The 16,699-nt window shown below is 44.9% G+C and overlaps 1 protein-coding gene across 1 annotated transcript in view; it reads right to left on the reverse strand.

The window, feature by feature from the left end:
- Positions 1-60: 60 nt before the first annotated feature.
- The window catches only part of MAML2 (mastermind like transcriptional coactivator 2), a 211,679-nt gene continuing 195,040 nt past the window's right edge, over positions 61-16,699 (reverse strand). Inside the window, 3 exon segments of the mRNA XM_033052584.1 lie at positions 61-4,782; positions 10,619-10,730; positions 12,734-12,937. Coding sequence (XP_032908475.1) covers positions 3,800-4,782; positions 10,619-10,730; positions 12,734-12,937 — 1,299 coding nt within the window. The 3' untranslated portion in view covers positions 61-3,799.

The raw sequence follows: 16,699 nt of genomic DNA on the forward strand, positions 1-16,699 counted from the left end.
AGCAGTTGACTAAACAGACATTCAATATAAAATTCATAGTAAGAAAAGAGACACTTGGGATAATTTTGATTGATTTACTTGGCAGAGTTTTGATAGCTACTGAAAAACATACTATTCATGTTTAGGTGAAAAATAAATGGAGTCAAATAAGTGTCACTGCATAGTACTAGGAGGTATATACAGCCACATGTAAAAATGCATAAACACAAACATTTCTGTACAGCAACTTTTCTTTTCAGTCTGTATAGAGAAACACTGGTTTATAATATGGGGAAAATATAAAGCAGACATACATGCAACAAGGACATGACAGTTACATAGGTCCCACCTGCCTCCCAACAGCTGAAATAACAGTAATAACAATAATTATAATAATAAAAGCCTTTTTTGGGGAAAAAATTTGAAACCTGGAATGTTTTCATGTTGAGGTTTCCAGAGAGCTTCAGATATGAAACATATCTGAAGGTGATTTAAAGGCTTGATTCAAAGCCCTGCGAAGGCAATGGAAGAACTCCATTGGTTCAGTGAGCTTGGGGTCAGACCCAGCTATTTAACCATGATCCCATTCTGCCCTCCCCCAAAACCCAAAGTTGAAATCTGCAGATAAAAATAAACAATCATATCATACAAAACTTTGTATATAGTATACAAAAGGTAACAGTTGACTTTTTGTATAAAATACAACTTTTTGATAGTATATTTATTTCACATATGTATAAATATAACCCAAATAATATGATTTTTATTATTCCTACCAAAATATTATTACTTTTTGTTGTTGTTTTTACAAAAGTTTACAAAACAAATAATTCTTTATATTTACAACCCAATACTGTGAAGAGTGCCCAGTCAATGATGAAAAATAGACTTTAAGGGTAGTGCACTTAGCCATTGCAAAGAAAACAAAAAAAAAAAAGACACTAGCTCCATTCAGATACAAGTATTCTGAAGAAATGATACTGGATTCAAGTTTTGGTTGCAAGAGTCTTTCACAAGCTAGCATTTCAAATGCATCAGGCATATTCATATAGGATTGGAAATGGCCTCTACCCTTTTTGAATTTACTTAGGACAGGATGTAATTTTGCTCCCAGGGATGGCATTCACAGCCCAGTGCCTTTTGCACTCCAGGCTGAGGCCAACAGGACAACACTCAGCATTGAGTCCACCACTGCATGATATCATAGAACCATAGAATCATAGAATATCCTGAGTTGGAAGAGACCCACAGGAATCATTGAGTCCAACCCCTAACTCCTTGGGACCAGCTCCTCAGCTGAACATTTTTTTTTTTCACATCATTTGAGGATCTGGAAATCAGTGTGGCCTTAATGGAGAAACCAGTGGTGGGTAGTTGAAGTTACCGGACTGCAGTGCCCATTGCTCATGGTGATACTGACTCAGCCTTGGCCTCAGTGGCATCCATGGCAGCGGTCTGTTCCTACCAGAGTGCTGGCAGTCACTGCTGACTTGCTCGTGGACAGGGAGTGGGTGAGTCAGATAAACCAACCTTCCTTTCACTTCACACTCATGCAGCTTCTACTTCAGTCTGGTTTTGCATGATTAATATGGGACACATTTGTTAGCTCTCATCTGTGTCTCTCCAAGCTCAGGTGGGACCCCAGTGACCTGAGCTGAAATGCTCTTCAAAGGCTTGGAAAAACTTGTCCTGACGTATCAAAGGGACTGCATGCACCCCGGCCAAAACTGGGGAGGAGAGGGAGCTTTCTGGGCAGCTGAGTCACCATGTTACACAATGCAGGGGTGTGCAGTGATCACTAGCTGGGTTGGCAGAAGGGACTCTTCAGCAGGCTTTCTTGTCCCTCTCATTTCTCTGGGAATGAACAGCCTCAACTGGCACATCTAACTAAATGCCCATGTTACACCTTTTGTGGAGGTGCTGGTGCTCATTTGTGTGACGATGCTTCTTGAAACATCCTGAAAAATCATGCCCATTTGAAATGACAAGGTGAAATGACTGGAAAGGCCTTATTAAAATCTCTTGCAAGAAGTAGGTCAGATAAGTGCAGAGGCTATTGTCAAATAGCCTACTCATCCCACTGCCACTAACAAGGAAGAATAAAGCACTTGCACAGGCTGAGCAATGCCTCTTGGCACCAAGGCATGCAAATGTAGGCATTGTATTCCTTTGCCACATCCAGTTTTAGCTAATTCAGGGGAGGCTGTGAAACACATTGCACCGTATCATTTGAAAGAACAGCATTTCCATTTGAATTACAAGATCTGTTCCCATCCATGAATCCTGTCTGAATCACTGTGGAACTGTTTTATAGTGACATAGCATATCCTTCTGATGCCATTACTGACCAAGTATATAGCAAAAAATTTAATATAGTCAAGATTATTCCCTGGCAGGTGCGGGACAGCCTGTATCCTTACTGCTCTGGTCTGTTAGCCTTCAAGGCAAGGTGGCTGCAAACTGCTCTGGGAATGATCCTTGCCCCAGAATATCTTTCTAGTGATGCACAGAAATTGCTCAGGGCAATATTAGTTGGTCCATCCTCAAACCCAGAACAGAGGATTGAGTCCAGTGCCCAGAAATAATCCCCACAACTGTTTCATGTACACGCACAGATGTGGCTGATGGAGCCTCCTGCTGTGAGTTATAATTGATGTGCATGCTATTTTCAGGGGTAGAGCCTCTCATAATCCAGAGGCTGTGGGGACCAGGGCCATCACCAGAACTCTTTCCACTCCCCCCATATGGCAAAGGCGAAAACAGGATGGAACCAAAACGCTGTGCAATCAAAGTGGCAGCTTCCTCCCAGGCAGGTAGATGATGGCATTTCGTCTGGGCTAAGCCTGTTCGAGAGAAGAAGATCAGGCTGAACTACCTGATTGATACTCGCATGATTTGAGATGAAAATGAGGACAGTGGTTTAGCTGAGCCACTTTAGGTATTTGCCCTCCTCTAAGCTGGACTGGGAGTAGTCAGGGTCAAATCATGAGCACCCCTCACTCAAATTTCTGTTAAGTCACTGGAGTCCCTGGGGAAGGGCAAGGTGGCAAAGTGAGGATCCTGAGCTTTGGTAGTAGTTCATCTCATGTTTCCCTCAATGCCCAGAATGACTGTGCTGCTGGCAGAGCAGCAGCGTCCTCTAATACTCACTGCAAACACTGATGAAAGGGAAAGCACAAATGCTAGAGCACACCAAGTAACACGCTGGGTGATCTGTTTCCTTCTTGCCTTGGATGAGACCACTTACCCTGCTGTGTACTACAAAAGGTACAGGGTTTATAACAAAATCATTGGGAAAGCAAATGTAAGTTTGTACTGTGCAGAAGTAAAACATTTTTGTAATGCCATGAGATTTACACAGGGCTTGATGCTGTCAGGGCTGAGAAGTCCCAAGGAAGTTAAGGGCTGTGAAAATGATGACTGAAGAGCTGTGGACCACTTGGGGTCTTACTTGCACTCACAGAAATGATGTTCCACAGTCCATAGCACTGTCTGGTGCTTCCATGTGTGGGAAGCTGAACACGTTGTTTCCCGGAGCGCTCTGAGAAGAACCGATGAGTTTTCAATGGGCTGGGCACAGGTGTGGGGAACAGACCCTTCACATGTTTTCACTCCTTTGTGACAGGAAGGAATATCACTTACACTGTCATTTCAGTTTTGTTCCTAGAGCTACTCTTCAAACAGGGCAGTTGCTCTAAGTTGTATTTTAAAGGACAGCCCAGTTACTGGAGTGTAAATCAATAAAGCAGGTTGTTGGCATCTAAAGAGAAAGCTAATGTCCTTGCTGCCTCTTCATCTGGTTCCCTCTTGGTACTGTCACTTACGAGTGGTTCCCTAAAATTTCATCAAGGTTGATGTCTTTCATCCAGTCATCATTACCAGGTTCTGTTTTCAGTAAAGAATCTATAAAATCCGAGTCACTGTTGAGCGCAGGCCCTATACTGTCACCTTGCTGGTTCAGAAAGTCAAACGCTAGGTCACTACCATGGTCACTTCCTTGGTAAGCCCGGGAGGTTTGGTTGGTAGTTGTGAAACCAGTTGACGGCAGAGATGACGGTGGGGTCATACTTGTTCCTGGCTGATTCAAGGCAGGCACAGTCTGTCCTCTCAGCTGGCTGGGTCTTACGCTGAGCCCTCGTAGTGAGCCAGCAGATTGTCCATTTAGAGTCTGGTGCATTTGGTTTAGAGGGGGCCTCATCTGGACTCCTGCTGTTAACTGATTAGGAGGTGCCAGTGCACGCTGAGGAAAATGCTGGTTGCCCACGTTGCGCTGCAAGGACTGGTTAGGATATGGAGTGCCGGTGGGGAAACGGACCCCTGCAGGTTTCAGTGCATCCTGCTGCTTCACTGCAGCCTCTTGTGGGGCCCAGTTCTGGGCATTGGCAGTAGCTGTGATCATCACGTTGGCAGGCCGTTGAGCAGGGATACCTGTCGCTCCGTGGGTCAAGCTTGGCCTTATTTGCTGAGAGTTGACCACTGTCCCCGTCCCAAAAGCTGCCCCGTTGTTCCCCTGTGTCATGGTTTGCTGTCGGGACACCATGGTGTTATTCTGACTGGGCAGAACTTGGTTTTGGTTTCTGTGTGGCTGCATTTGGTTCATTCCTGAAGTCACATTGTATGTGCTTGGTTGGTTGCAAGGAAGGTTCCCGTAGCAGCCCATGCTCCGAGCAGCAGGAACAGAAGGCATTCGGGTTCCAGCAGGGGTGGACATGAGGCTGGAGCTCTGGGGCATGATGCTATGAGTTGAAATTGGGTTGGATAAGGACATGTTGTTGGAGCTCATGCTCACAGCTGGTGAACCACCTGGAAAGGAGAAAACAGAAGTGTTACAACAAGCATGAGTGCATCAATGTGTGGTGACATTCAAACACCAACAGCTCAAAAATCCAGTTTTCTACGAGCAGAGTTTCTTGAAGAAGACACTTTGCTCTTAAGAGGACTTACAAGAACTTGCTCAAGGCCTTGAAGATGCTTATCCTCCGAAGGGTAGTTTGGTGTGTACTAAGCCACCTGTGGTCTTTCCATCCCTTCAGTTTTGGCACGAGCCAAAACTGGGGCTCATTGTTAGAGAAATATTGGAGCAGGGAAGGACAGACAGAACCACTGGGCAGGAGAGAAGACTTTCTTGCCTTCCTTTGCAGAAGCACCAGACACATCAGACTGGACAAAGCCTCCCTAAGTGATCAGATCTTCCTTACAGACCATGGCTCATCCTGGCTCCCTCTAGAGGCAATGGGGAGCAAGAGGCACTTTCACCAGATTCCTTTTCCACCTTTCTTAGACACCTACAGCAGCAGTTTCCATCCTTTTTTGGGAATGTCTGTCCCAGATGCCAGCAGGAGCCAAGACTGCATCTCACACATTTACAGGGACAGGAGCTCAGCCCAGTCTGGGACGTGGCCGTCCTCCCACGTGGTGGCTGAGCAGGCATGAGGACATCACTCAGTGCTGTGCCTGGTGAGCTCCACACATGCCCCTTCCAAACTCTCTTCCCAGATGGGCAATGGCTATTTGCCCCTGCAGAAACAGACTTGCCCGTGAGGGAGCCACACATGATGTACCAGTGCTTGCTGCACCTGAACATCCCCTTTTGTGCATCAGAAAACTGCGAGTTATGAGTTGGCACAAATTTATCACTCCTGGCTGATTCTGCGCAATGGAGGATTTTCCTGTACTTGACATCTGCCAATGGATGACAAGAGGAGAGGATTTTCCTCCCTTCAGCTGCCAAATCTCAAAAGAAGCTCACCTCTTTGGCTACATAGCCTCTATTTTGAGGCCACAGTAGGTCCTTTATATCATGACGACTGAGTGCTTATGCAGTGCAAGACTGAATTAATCCCTGAGAGACTGGTTGAAAAAGACCAATCACTTTTTAAACACAGCCAGTGTGGATGGCACTGTGGAGAACCCTCTCTGCACACAATAGTGTAATTCCCTCTGCTACTGTTGCTTCCAGTACAAACCCTACAAGAAGCACAGCTCGAAAAAGTCAGGTTCAAGGCAAATGAAAGATGTTTCTTCACACAATGTGTGGGTCAGCTGAGGAAATCTGTGCCACACGGCACAGTACAAGCTAAATCCTCACACCTCTTTGGGTGGCCCCTAAAGTGTGAGAAAAGCTGTCAAATGAGCTTGCTACCGAGGTACCACTGCATTTCAGGAATTCTCTGAGTCTTTCCCAGAGGAGGAATGAGGAGATTTGCTATTTCATAGGGTGCAGCTAATAGCAATTGTTGGGCATGAGACACTGCCTTGGTTTGATTCTTTGTACATATGGCAAAACCAGATGGAATTTGACTAACTTCAGCTTCATCACCAAATCTTACTATATACTGGTCTGTACACAGAAACACAGGTGTTTCAAGACTGTCATGCTTGCAGCATTCTCCAAATCCTTCAGTCTCAGTGTGTGGCATGTTTTCCAGTCCTTTGGTCCTTTGGAGCTCCTGTCAGAACTTGACAGTTTTTGATGTTCGATTTCAGAGCTGTACATCATAGCTGGTCACAGTAATAACTTTTGCACATCTCCAATGTGGGTGTAAAGTAAGCTCTATTTTTCCAGTTCAGCATCACCTCAGACAATGTTTGCACACCCAGTGTCAATCGCATGGCTGCTCACAATGATATCTGGAGACCTGTCAGCTGTTCCCTTTTGAACTATGTTAGTTTTGTGTCACTCGGGTTTCTTAACCAAAATAGACAGTAAAAAGTCAGATGCTTTAATGGACATAATCTGAACAACTATTCCCTTTAAGTTGTGGTTTAATTGAAAGAGATACCATGCAAATTTGAAAAGATTCCTCTAACATCAGCCCATGTTGCTTGAAATTAATTACATCTTTCCCTTCCTAAAATCTTTATTATTTGGGCTGTATCTGCTCCCCAGTAGTTTTGCTGAGCTTTGCATTAGGCTACTAGGGCTGCAATTCCCTACTTAGCCTTTTAATTCTTGTCATGGTATTAGCAGTCTCGCCTGATGTTTCAAGACTAAATAAAAAGTGACACTAAGAATTTGGAGAACCTCTCAGCCAGCTCTTTTAAAACTCCTTAAGACAAATCATGCACATACATATTTTAGAAGTCTATGTTTAGGAACAGCTGTTTAATATACTGTTCCTGTTGAAATTTCACCATAATTATGTTCAGCTCCCACAGACTGGAACCAAAGAAAAAATGATACATGTCTGCCTTTTCTGCATTATTTTTATACATGTGCTATTTCCATTTAGTAATGGATGCAAAGGAGTCTTTTTTTTTTCCTTAAGGACTTGAAAAATAACTCTTCCCAAATCACTATTAACACTGAGCATGACTCCACAACCAGAATGCAAATCAATAGAAACATAGATACCTAAATTAAGAAGCTTCCCCTATCCTGAAGGCAGCCTGTTCCACAAACAGGCTCTATGTCAGAGATACTTGACTGTAGAGGATCTAATTTTCCTAAGAATTGTGTTTTCCTAACTTAAGCACCTAAATTAAGTCCCTGAGCTGGGCAGCCCCTGGGACAGGATATGCTATGGGGAGTCCACCTGGCTTCAGCCCAACAGGGACAATCCCATTCCCACAGTCAGTGCTCAGCTGGCAACCACTGAGCACTGATTATGATTAGCCCCATCTTCGGCTTTGCTGGTGGGTGGTGCATTTTTGGAACTAGTGTAACATCTCCTATGAAGGCAGGCTGAGAGGGTTGGGATTGTTAAGTTGGGAGAAGAGAAAGCTCTGAGGTGACCTGGTACTTTCTAGTACCTGAAGGAGGCTACGAGAGAGAGAGAGAGAGAGAGGGACTTTTTACAAGGACATGCAGTGACAGGATAAGGGGGAATGACTCTAAATTGACAGAGGAGAGGTTTAGATTAGACATAGGGAAGAAATTTACTTGAGGTGAAACACTGGAGTTGTGAATGTCCTGTCCCTGAAAGTATTCAAGGCCAGGTTGTATGGGGGTCTGACACCTGGTCTGGTGTCTGGAAGGTGTCTCTGCCCATGGCAGAAGGTTTGGAACTAGATGATCTTTAAGGTCCCTTCCAACCCAAACCTTTCTGTGATTCTGTGATCTTTTTGCAGGGGTAATAGGGATGAAGCCCTGATTTCTTGCCCCCTTGAGCCCATATTAAAGAGAAGGAATGGTACAGAATTCAGTGGCATGTCAAAAGAATGAATTTCTGGAACAGCAAGCTGGGGAGAGATGGTTCTCTCCCTCCAACTGAACTACAGGTTTGTAGAGTCACTTCATTGCCACTGGGATGAAGCCCCTCCTGGGGTGACCAAGCCAGCTGTTGAGCAGACCCCAGGGCTACCATCACACTGCTCCTGCAAATGCTACACTTTTTAAAGAGCACAAGTGTTTGGGAAGGGGTTGTACTTGTTGCCAAAAGACGAAGCTTCCTCTTTCTTTGTTTTGCTATTTTTATGCTTTTATTTTTAACACAAGTATTTTCCATTCTTATATCTTCCAGATGGGAAGAAATGCCTTCCCCAGAAGCACTGTGTACAGCAGCTGGGCACCCCAGGCTACAGCAGTTTGGAGAAACAGCTTCCCTGCCTGGTTCACCTGCTTTTTTTGGGCGTTTCTTGCCATGTCATGGCACTGTGGGGAAAAGTGTAGAGAAATAAAATACTTAACCAAGTCTCTCCAGCCTGTGTGATTTTATTTAGCTTTTTGTTTCTTCTTCCCTGATCTGAGCAAAGCTATTCCCAGAAAAAGGGAACAGTTTCCCTACTGTTACTCCCTTATGCAAGAGTTTCCTAATCGCTCCATCTGGTAGCTTTGCTGGAAGCTCCCAGAACAGCCCTTTCTCCCAGGCTTGCCTGAAAGGCTGCAGTCCTCCCTCACTCAGCAGGGACTTGAGATTTGAATGGACAAGTGCTGCCATTCCCACATGTTTCAAACTGAGGAGATGGGACTCCAAATACCACAAGACTGGCAAAAAGTCCATCAGATTAACAAGAGCTGCTACATAACAATGGTGATCTACTCACTTTGGAGCCTTTCACACATGTGGCTGCACTCACTTCCATTTTCTCTCTCAGACAAGAAATGGATTGTTTTTACATAAAAACCAAGAATCTCAGTTAATAATTTGATTCCAGGAACAAACCCTTAAACAACACACCAAATCACAAGATTCCCCAGCAAGATGCTGGGGTTGCCAAAGCATTTATTTTGGGAGTACAGGACGTACCAAGCCAGCGAGCAGGGCCCTCACCATGGGCTGTTACACTGAGCCAGTTTACTGAAGAAGATTAACACCCAGGTCCATTAGAAAGCAGCAGTCTCCAGGTTGCAGCAAGCTAGAACTTGTAAGCAGAGCAAAGGAGTGCATGAACGCTGCTTGAGCAGCTCAGTCTGGCCCATCTCTACAGAGTTGGGCTGCCGGTCCCACATAGCCAGCAGAGTGGGCAGAGGGGTGGTATGTGAGTAAGCTGCACTTCAGAGCTCATTAAAATCATAATAGAAGCTGAAAAAGTTTTACTACAAAGGACATGTAAGAAAGAAAGACTCAGATCACTGGCTGAATCTGCGGAGCCAACAGTTACAGAAAAACAAAAACAAAAAACCCTCTTCTTTTTCTGTAGCATGTTGCATACAAAAATATACTAGAAGGCAAAGGATCCTTTTTACACTTACATGCACAGACACTTTTGCAGTATAAAGAACATCCTTTGGTCCCATCTGCTGCATTTCCCCACCTCCTCTCTCCTCAGCATTTTCCCTTACTGTGCCTTTGCTCTCTGAGTGGCCTTCTGCCAATCAGCAAGGTGAACAGTATGAAAAGCCAAACAAGCAATCCTCTGCTTCAAAAACTAGACTCTCCAAGGAGGTCAGAGCACAAGAGCTGAAGCGAAGGACTAGTCCTGAAGTGTTGGGCATTTCCTGTCCTGGGTAGTTCTGGCAGAAAGTGAGGGCTTTTACTCTACTGTTTGACTGATCTGTTGAAATGCTGCTTGTAGAGCAGCACTTAGGCCATAGCCATGGACTATTAAACAGACCAAAAGTAGCACCCGTGATGGTGCCATGTGGGGTACTCCAAAATCCATATGAGGGTCCTCACACTGTACATGAACTGCCATTTAAAGGGAGGGATGGTTCTCATCTCAGTCTCTGAGCCAAGATGCACCACGTACATGAGAGAAGCATTGGAACACAGTGAGGTAGCATAGTCAAGAGGACGTCTCTGTATTAAGTATTTGGGTGCACATCTGCCCCAGATAGTGCTAATGGGAGGGGTACCAGCCCTTCTCTCCCTGTTCCTGAGAGAGGTGGTATCAGCCTGGATGAAGCACCAGATCACACACCAGCACTTCTCAGGGATGCTGGACAGTCAGGTGAATAGTACAGCCACCATCTACTGCCTCTGCAGTGGTGGAGGAGGATATCCAGAAAATCATGCTCCAGTCATCTCATGATGCATGGCTCTTATGGGTGGTCTTTCAGAAAGAGGGAAGGAAGGAAGGAAGGAAGGAAGGAAGGAAGGAAGGAAGGAAGGAAGGAAGGAAGGAAGGAAGGAAGGAAGGAAGGAAGGAAGGAAGGAAGGAAGGAAGGAAGGAAGGAAGGAAGGAAGGAAGGAAGGAAGGAAAAGAGTTGCATTGAGGAAGGAAGGAAAAGAGTTGCATTGAGCCCATGAGTACTTACCAGGATATTGGTTTGCTTGTTGCATGTTGACCACGTTCCTTCTTTGGTCTTTATAATCTGGTGGTGGTCTTGTCAAGTGTCTGTTCAGCTGGTCTTGTGGAGTTATTTTCTCCTAGAGGATTAAGGTAGAAGTACATTAAATTGCTTTTATTTATGCTTTCCTGGTTCTGTGTTTTGCCAATCTCTTTCTTTCCTCAGTATGTACAAAACTGAGGTATTTCTTCCTTTTACCGTGTCTGGTCCACAGAAGAGTCACTTGTAAAACTGCAGTTACCCGCTGAAGTCTATATGGAAATCTTTTTGCTGGTGTGTGCTTGAATCTGGTTCAACTTTCCTCTCAGCCTCTGAGAGCAATGGCCATGTCTGGACTGCAGTACAAAATGTATTCCAGTTTCAGCTTGTCATGCCCATCCTCAGCCATGCCCATCCCTCCCTCACTCTGTTTTCCTACACTGGAGGGGTGACCACAAAACCCAGCAAAATCCTTGCTTTTTGCTCCCCCCAGCTCTCCTCAGCAGGGATACCAGCAGGACACTTGGTTTAGCAAGGATGGTGCTGGGCTGGCTGTTTTCATGCCTCTCAACATTGCCCTGTGCTTCTCTCATACATGTAGCTGTCTTTCCTGTTATATTGGGAGTACAAGAACTGGGGCAAGGACAGCAGGAAAAGATTGCAAGGAAAAAATATTAGCTTGGAAGATTTTTTTTTTTAAATTTTGAGTTTGCAGGGTACATGTGAGAGGAGGATAAAAATCCAAGTCTTTGAACTGAAATAACTGAATAACTGCCCTGTGGTCACAAAGATCTGGAAAGAGCAGACACCAGAGTCAATGCCAAATCTCTCATCAGCATCAGTGTGATTTGATGCCCCAGAATGCTATTGCTCATTCATGAGACAGGGCTCCTTGGGGTGTGTGCCCCCATGGTAGGAAATGTTGAGTTTGGTGCACGTGTGCCTTCGCTGGACAGCTGCTGAGACAGCATCACACCTCTTCTGCAATGTGCACGGGTTTTGTGCACTGCTCAGCTGCCAGAACGGCAAACTAGCTGGTCAGTGAGAAAAAGTCAGGCCCTGACTCATGATGCAAGTCCATCAGAGTAACTTGGGACAATCTACCTGAAAAAAGCATGCATATGGACCTTTTAGTGAAAAATCTGTATTTTCTTCTCCCAGGAGCACTTAGAAACACTGGGAGAAGAGCCTTTCTTGTGTTACTTAGTCATTTCCACAATTTATGAGAGGAGTGTGTGGTCTGATCAAGATTTGTAAGGTTTTTTTTTATATCCTGCTCAATCTGAATCCTTGTGAAGAAGATAGACTCCCAGGAAATCCCTGCAATTCATGTAAAGACTGTAGGCAAGCTTTGTGTGTATTTCTATGTGCACAATACGAAAGCAAAGCCAAGCTGATTAAATTTCCCTTTTATTTAAGAGAAGCTATTTGAGCAATTAAGTTTTTGTTCTGCTAAAAATTCTGACAGATAACTGCAGCACGGAGAGCTGACTTGAAACTTCTTTTTACTTCTGCATAAATTGGAAAGTCAAGGAATATTTCCTTTATAGAATCCCCCATGTCTCCTAAAATGACCAGAAACTCCCAACTAATCTTTCAGATACCAAAAGAGAGACAACTGGCTACAGATACCTAGAAATGCAAAAATTAAACCAGGAAAGTAGGACTCATATACGAGCCCAGCCTAGCACACAAGCTTGTGTTGAACCCCCAAATCAGGGTATCTGATCCTTGTTTACACACAGGCATTTTACACTGTAAACTTTCCTCTGAGGTCAAAGTAGCATAGCAGTGCACCTTGGTTTATCTTGCAAAGACAACCACAGACCAATATTCATATGCCTCAAAACCAAGCATATGCTTGGACTGTTCTTGTAATGAAATTTCAGTAGCTTGGACACTTGAGTTGTTTTGTATAGATTGAGGAAGGTTTCAAAAAGGCTTAGAACTGTTCTGAAAAATACAAGGCACACTCTTGAAGTTCTAGGCATTGCCAAAACAACCTTGAAGTTTTAGGGGACTTTCTTCTCCCTGTCTTAGCTTTCTTTTCTATTGTTTCTATGACAATATTTTCCCTGCAAAATAAGAAATTAGTAAACTTACAGCTTCTGCCAACATCTGCTGCTGTAGAAGGAGTTGTTTTTGCTCCATCATTTGCCGTTGCAGAGCCTGTTTCTTTTCCATCAGCTGCTGATTCAACAATGATTGCTGGGATGAGTTCATGTAACCACTTCCAGTGTTTGGATTTGAGCAAGAACTGGAGTTTGGAGTGGGGCCAGCTCCCTGGCCTACCACAGAGTGTTGTTCCTGAAACAGAAGAAATGGCTCATGAAGGATGAAAATAATAACAAGCATCAAGAAAAGGAAATAATCCTTTTTATATAATTCGCTGAAGTTCAGGGCACAGCCCACAGACTCTCAGGACAAGTGACCAATACAAAGGCTTTGACAAAGTAAGAAGAGGATTGAGTAGCTTCATCCCTCAGGAAAGACTCTGAAAATGTGCCAGGTGGTTCCAGTGGAAAAACCTCAATATTGTACCGGGAGCTTGGGAAACATGAACAGAAGTAACAGAGCTGTCCTGGGGATCTTTCAGGAAACGTGTATCGGGCTGTACAGCAGTTTGTTTGACCACAAGGGAACAAATTCGGTGTCGGCTGGTTCCTACCATCTGGTGAACAGCAGTGAGAAGCTGCAGACTTATTGCTAGAAGTGGCATCTATTCTTAGGAAATACAGAGGGGGTAAGTTAATACTTCACAGTGGCAAGAATGGTGCTCCTTTCATTAGTCCTGTCATCTCCCTGGCAAAAGCAATCTCTGAGAGACTGCTAATTGAATCCCATTAGCAGCACGATTAAATAGGCTTAGAGTGTATCAACTTCCTCAGTAAAATAAATGTGTAACTGGGAATGACCTTGAAGAGTGTTTTAGGGTCTCTCTGGTCTTTGTGAGGGATCTAGGTCTGCTTCCTCTTCCCAGTGTACATCTCCATGACAAAGGGATGGCAAAAAGTAATCTTAGAGGCCAATGGGGAAGATACATAACAACTCAAACCATGCTCATACAAGATGAGGATGCACATGGAATGACTGTATGCTGCTCCTTTTCTCTTGGCATTCTTTCCCTTGGCAGCAATATGTTTTCTGCCTACTTGCTCCAGCAGTGTTTGGTACTTGGGCCTTTACCAAATGTAGGAAATAGCTTTTCAGTACACACACAAAAATACTCAGCCTATGTTGAAGCACTCAATACCCATATATTTCTTAGCCACACTACTACAAAGAAAATGGGATACACTGAAGAGGTCACAACAGCCAGGACACATATCCATTCTCTCACCCCACTTGGTTGTGATTCACTGTAAGAACCAACCACATAGCTCTGTATAACCTAAGAGGCAGCAGCATTTTTGCCTTGCAACGCAAGACTCCACAGCGGGAGACTGACTCCCTGTTATGCAGTGGCTCTCTCAATACCAAGGTGTAGAGCCAGGATCTGGGCTGCTATCCCAGTAAAGCTGTGCTCCATTGCCATTGTCCCCCGTGGCATTTGTGCAAATACAGGCAGATCGACATTGGAACAAGGATTGGTCAATGTAGCCTGCCCATGCCCTGAAGACCACGGAGCACTGATATTTAGCACTTCGTAAACTCCAGGAAAGCTCATTCCTGCACCTTAGCTTTTGCATCCCTCCCCTCCCCAGTAACACACATACTCAGTACAGACTAATCCCACTTATCTTTCCACCATCTGGCATGGAAGAAGCACAATGATTGTTATGTGTATTTCTATTTTAAAATCACTCCGTGGCTTCTAGATGGGGCCACATGAGTGTGTAGCTAGTTAGATAAAGTATTTGAAGACTGTTACTGAAATAAAAACCATGGCTTTCTTCTGGAGCCACCTGCAGCCCCCAAGGCAGTGTTAGAAACCCACCCTTCAAATTTATTGGGCTCTTACACAATTATATCCTGCACACTTTCTTTCAGTTCCAGAAGGAATCTAGGATTGCTCGGCACTGCCACATTTTTCAGCCCTTATGTTAGCTGCAAGATAGAAAATACCTCCTCTCAACAGACCTGCTTGCCAAGTTGTTGCGCAAACTTTTTTGTCTTTCCTAAAATATTTTGAAAAGAAAAATATGTTACAATAAATTGGCTTTGACTTCTATATTCAAATGACAACTCTAGCTTGAACCCAGCCACATGTTCCATCCATTAATAGAATTCATCTGTTGTGTTTTGCACAGATAGTGCAGGCTCCCCCGAATGTGCTTTCTGTCCTACGTAAAAAAACCAACAAAGCCTAAGTTTTTCTTTCTCTCATTCTCTACCAGCCCATATAAGCAGTGGGGTGGATTTTGTTTTAAGATCAACTGTGTAGTATTCATTCACAGTATCTATCAAAGAAAGCTCTTCTGTAATGGCCATTGGCACAAAACACCAGCTGCTTGGCAAACAGACCCTGAGAAAACAGTGTAAATCATCAACTTGGAGCCAGGTTGAGGGGTTTTTGCATTTGGTCCTTTCTCTGCTGTTCATGAAATGTCAGTGTGAGCCTATGAATCTACGACGTGTTACTTCTCCTGCCTGCTGATCTTCCCCTTGCAATGGGAGAAGGAAGAACAGTTTCCTAATAAATCAGGGGACTAGCTGCACAGCAGTTTGACCCTTCATGAACCGGTGCTTGCTCTCACCCTGTGCCTCCATCACTGCAAATCAGACAGAGGAAGGGCTACACTGCTGTCAGGGACTTGGGGCTCTGCCCCTGCCCTAGCACAAAGCACACCTTCTGACATCCCGGAGATGAAGGGCAGGTTTAGTTGGAGTTACCCTGCTTTTGTTAAAATATTGAATCTGCTCTGAGCCCGTCTTTATTACAGCTCCACAAATCTAGAGCTGCTGATTATTAATGTCACTCCTGGGTTTCCATGCTGCAGTTCATGCAGTTTAACTTTACAAAGCACTGACCAAAGAAAGTCTGGAGTGGGGCGTGTCTGTCCCTCTGCCCAGCAGGCTGCAGAGGCAGCCCAGCATCCCTCCAGCCAGAGAGCCTTGAGTGCTTGCCTGCACAGTGGCACCACGTTGTTTCTCTGGATGAGGAAGGTAACCTGACCACTTTGCCCCCAAGGAGGTGACATGGTGGGGAGCACATCCCTGCAGCCAGCCAGGTGTCAGGGACAAGCTGGAAGCATCACACCTCTAACAGGTACAAATGTCCACCTGGGTTTACCCCCAGTTTCTGCCCTGCTCCTGACACTGCTCTTGCTTGTTCCATGTTCCTCCAGCCCTGCAAATGACCTACAGCCCTTTTAGGACTATCCCCAGCTAGGGCTGGTTTAGTGTTCACCAACCACCACAAAACTCCATCTGCCCTGCCAGAGCTGAAGCTTCAGCACAGTGATGCTCGACGTACAAAGCAGATGTGTTGCACCAGACTATCTGATGTTACAGTGGCATATAAAACCTATGGGATGCAGAAAGACAGTGAGAGCTTCTCAGATCTGGTAGCACAACTGTGGTTTTGTTCATAAGCATCACAAAGAACATTACGTTCAAATGTTTAAATTAGCAGTAAAAAAAAAAGCACTTAAGACTGAGCTTGCCTTTCACTATCCCTGCTGCAGCTGATTTGTGCTCATACAAATGAAGAGATGTTCTGGCTTCCAACACATATATGAACTTTCTAAAATAGACTTTTTTTTTTCTCCTCTCCTCTCCTCTCCTCTCCTCTCCTCTCCTCTCCTCTCCTCTCCTCTCCTCTCCTCTCCTCTCCTCTCCTCTCCTCTCCTCTCCTCTCCTCTCCTCTCCTCTCCTCTCCTCTCCTCTCCTCTCCTCTCCTCTCCTCTCCCTCTCCCTCTCCCTCTCCCTCTCCCTCTCCCTCTCCCTCTCCCTCTCCCTCTCCCTCTCCCTCTCCCTCTCCCTCTCCCTCTCCCTCTCCCGTCTGTCAGGATCTCTGAAAGCCTTTTGCAAGCTTATGTCTCTGCATTCTTAGTTCAGAAGTGGTTTAAGGACAGTTGGCTGGAAAAGGATGTGCAAACCTTTCCCCTCTTTCTCCTGGAAATGCTT

The sequence above is a fragment of the Catharus ustulatus genome, chromosome 2 (genome assembly GCF_009819885.2).
Source record: "Catharus ustulatus isolate bCatUst1 chromosome 2, bCatUst1.pri.v2, whole genome shotgun sequence".
NCBI lineage: Eukaryota > Metazoa > Chordata > Aves > Passeriformes > Turdidae > Catharus > Catharus ustulatus.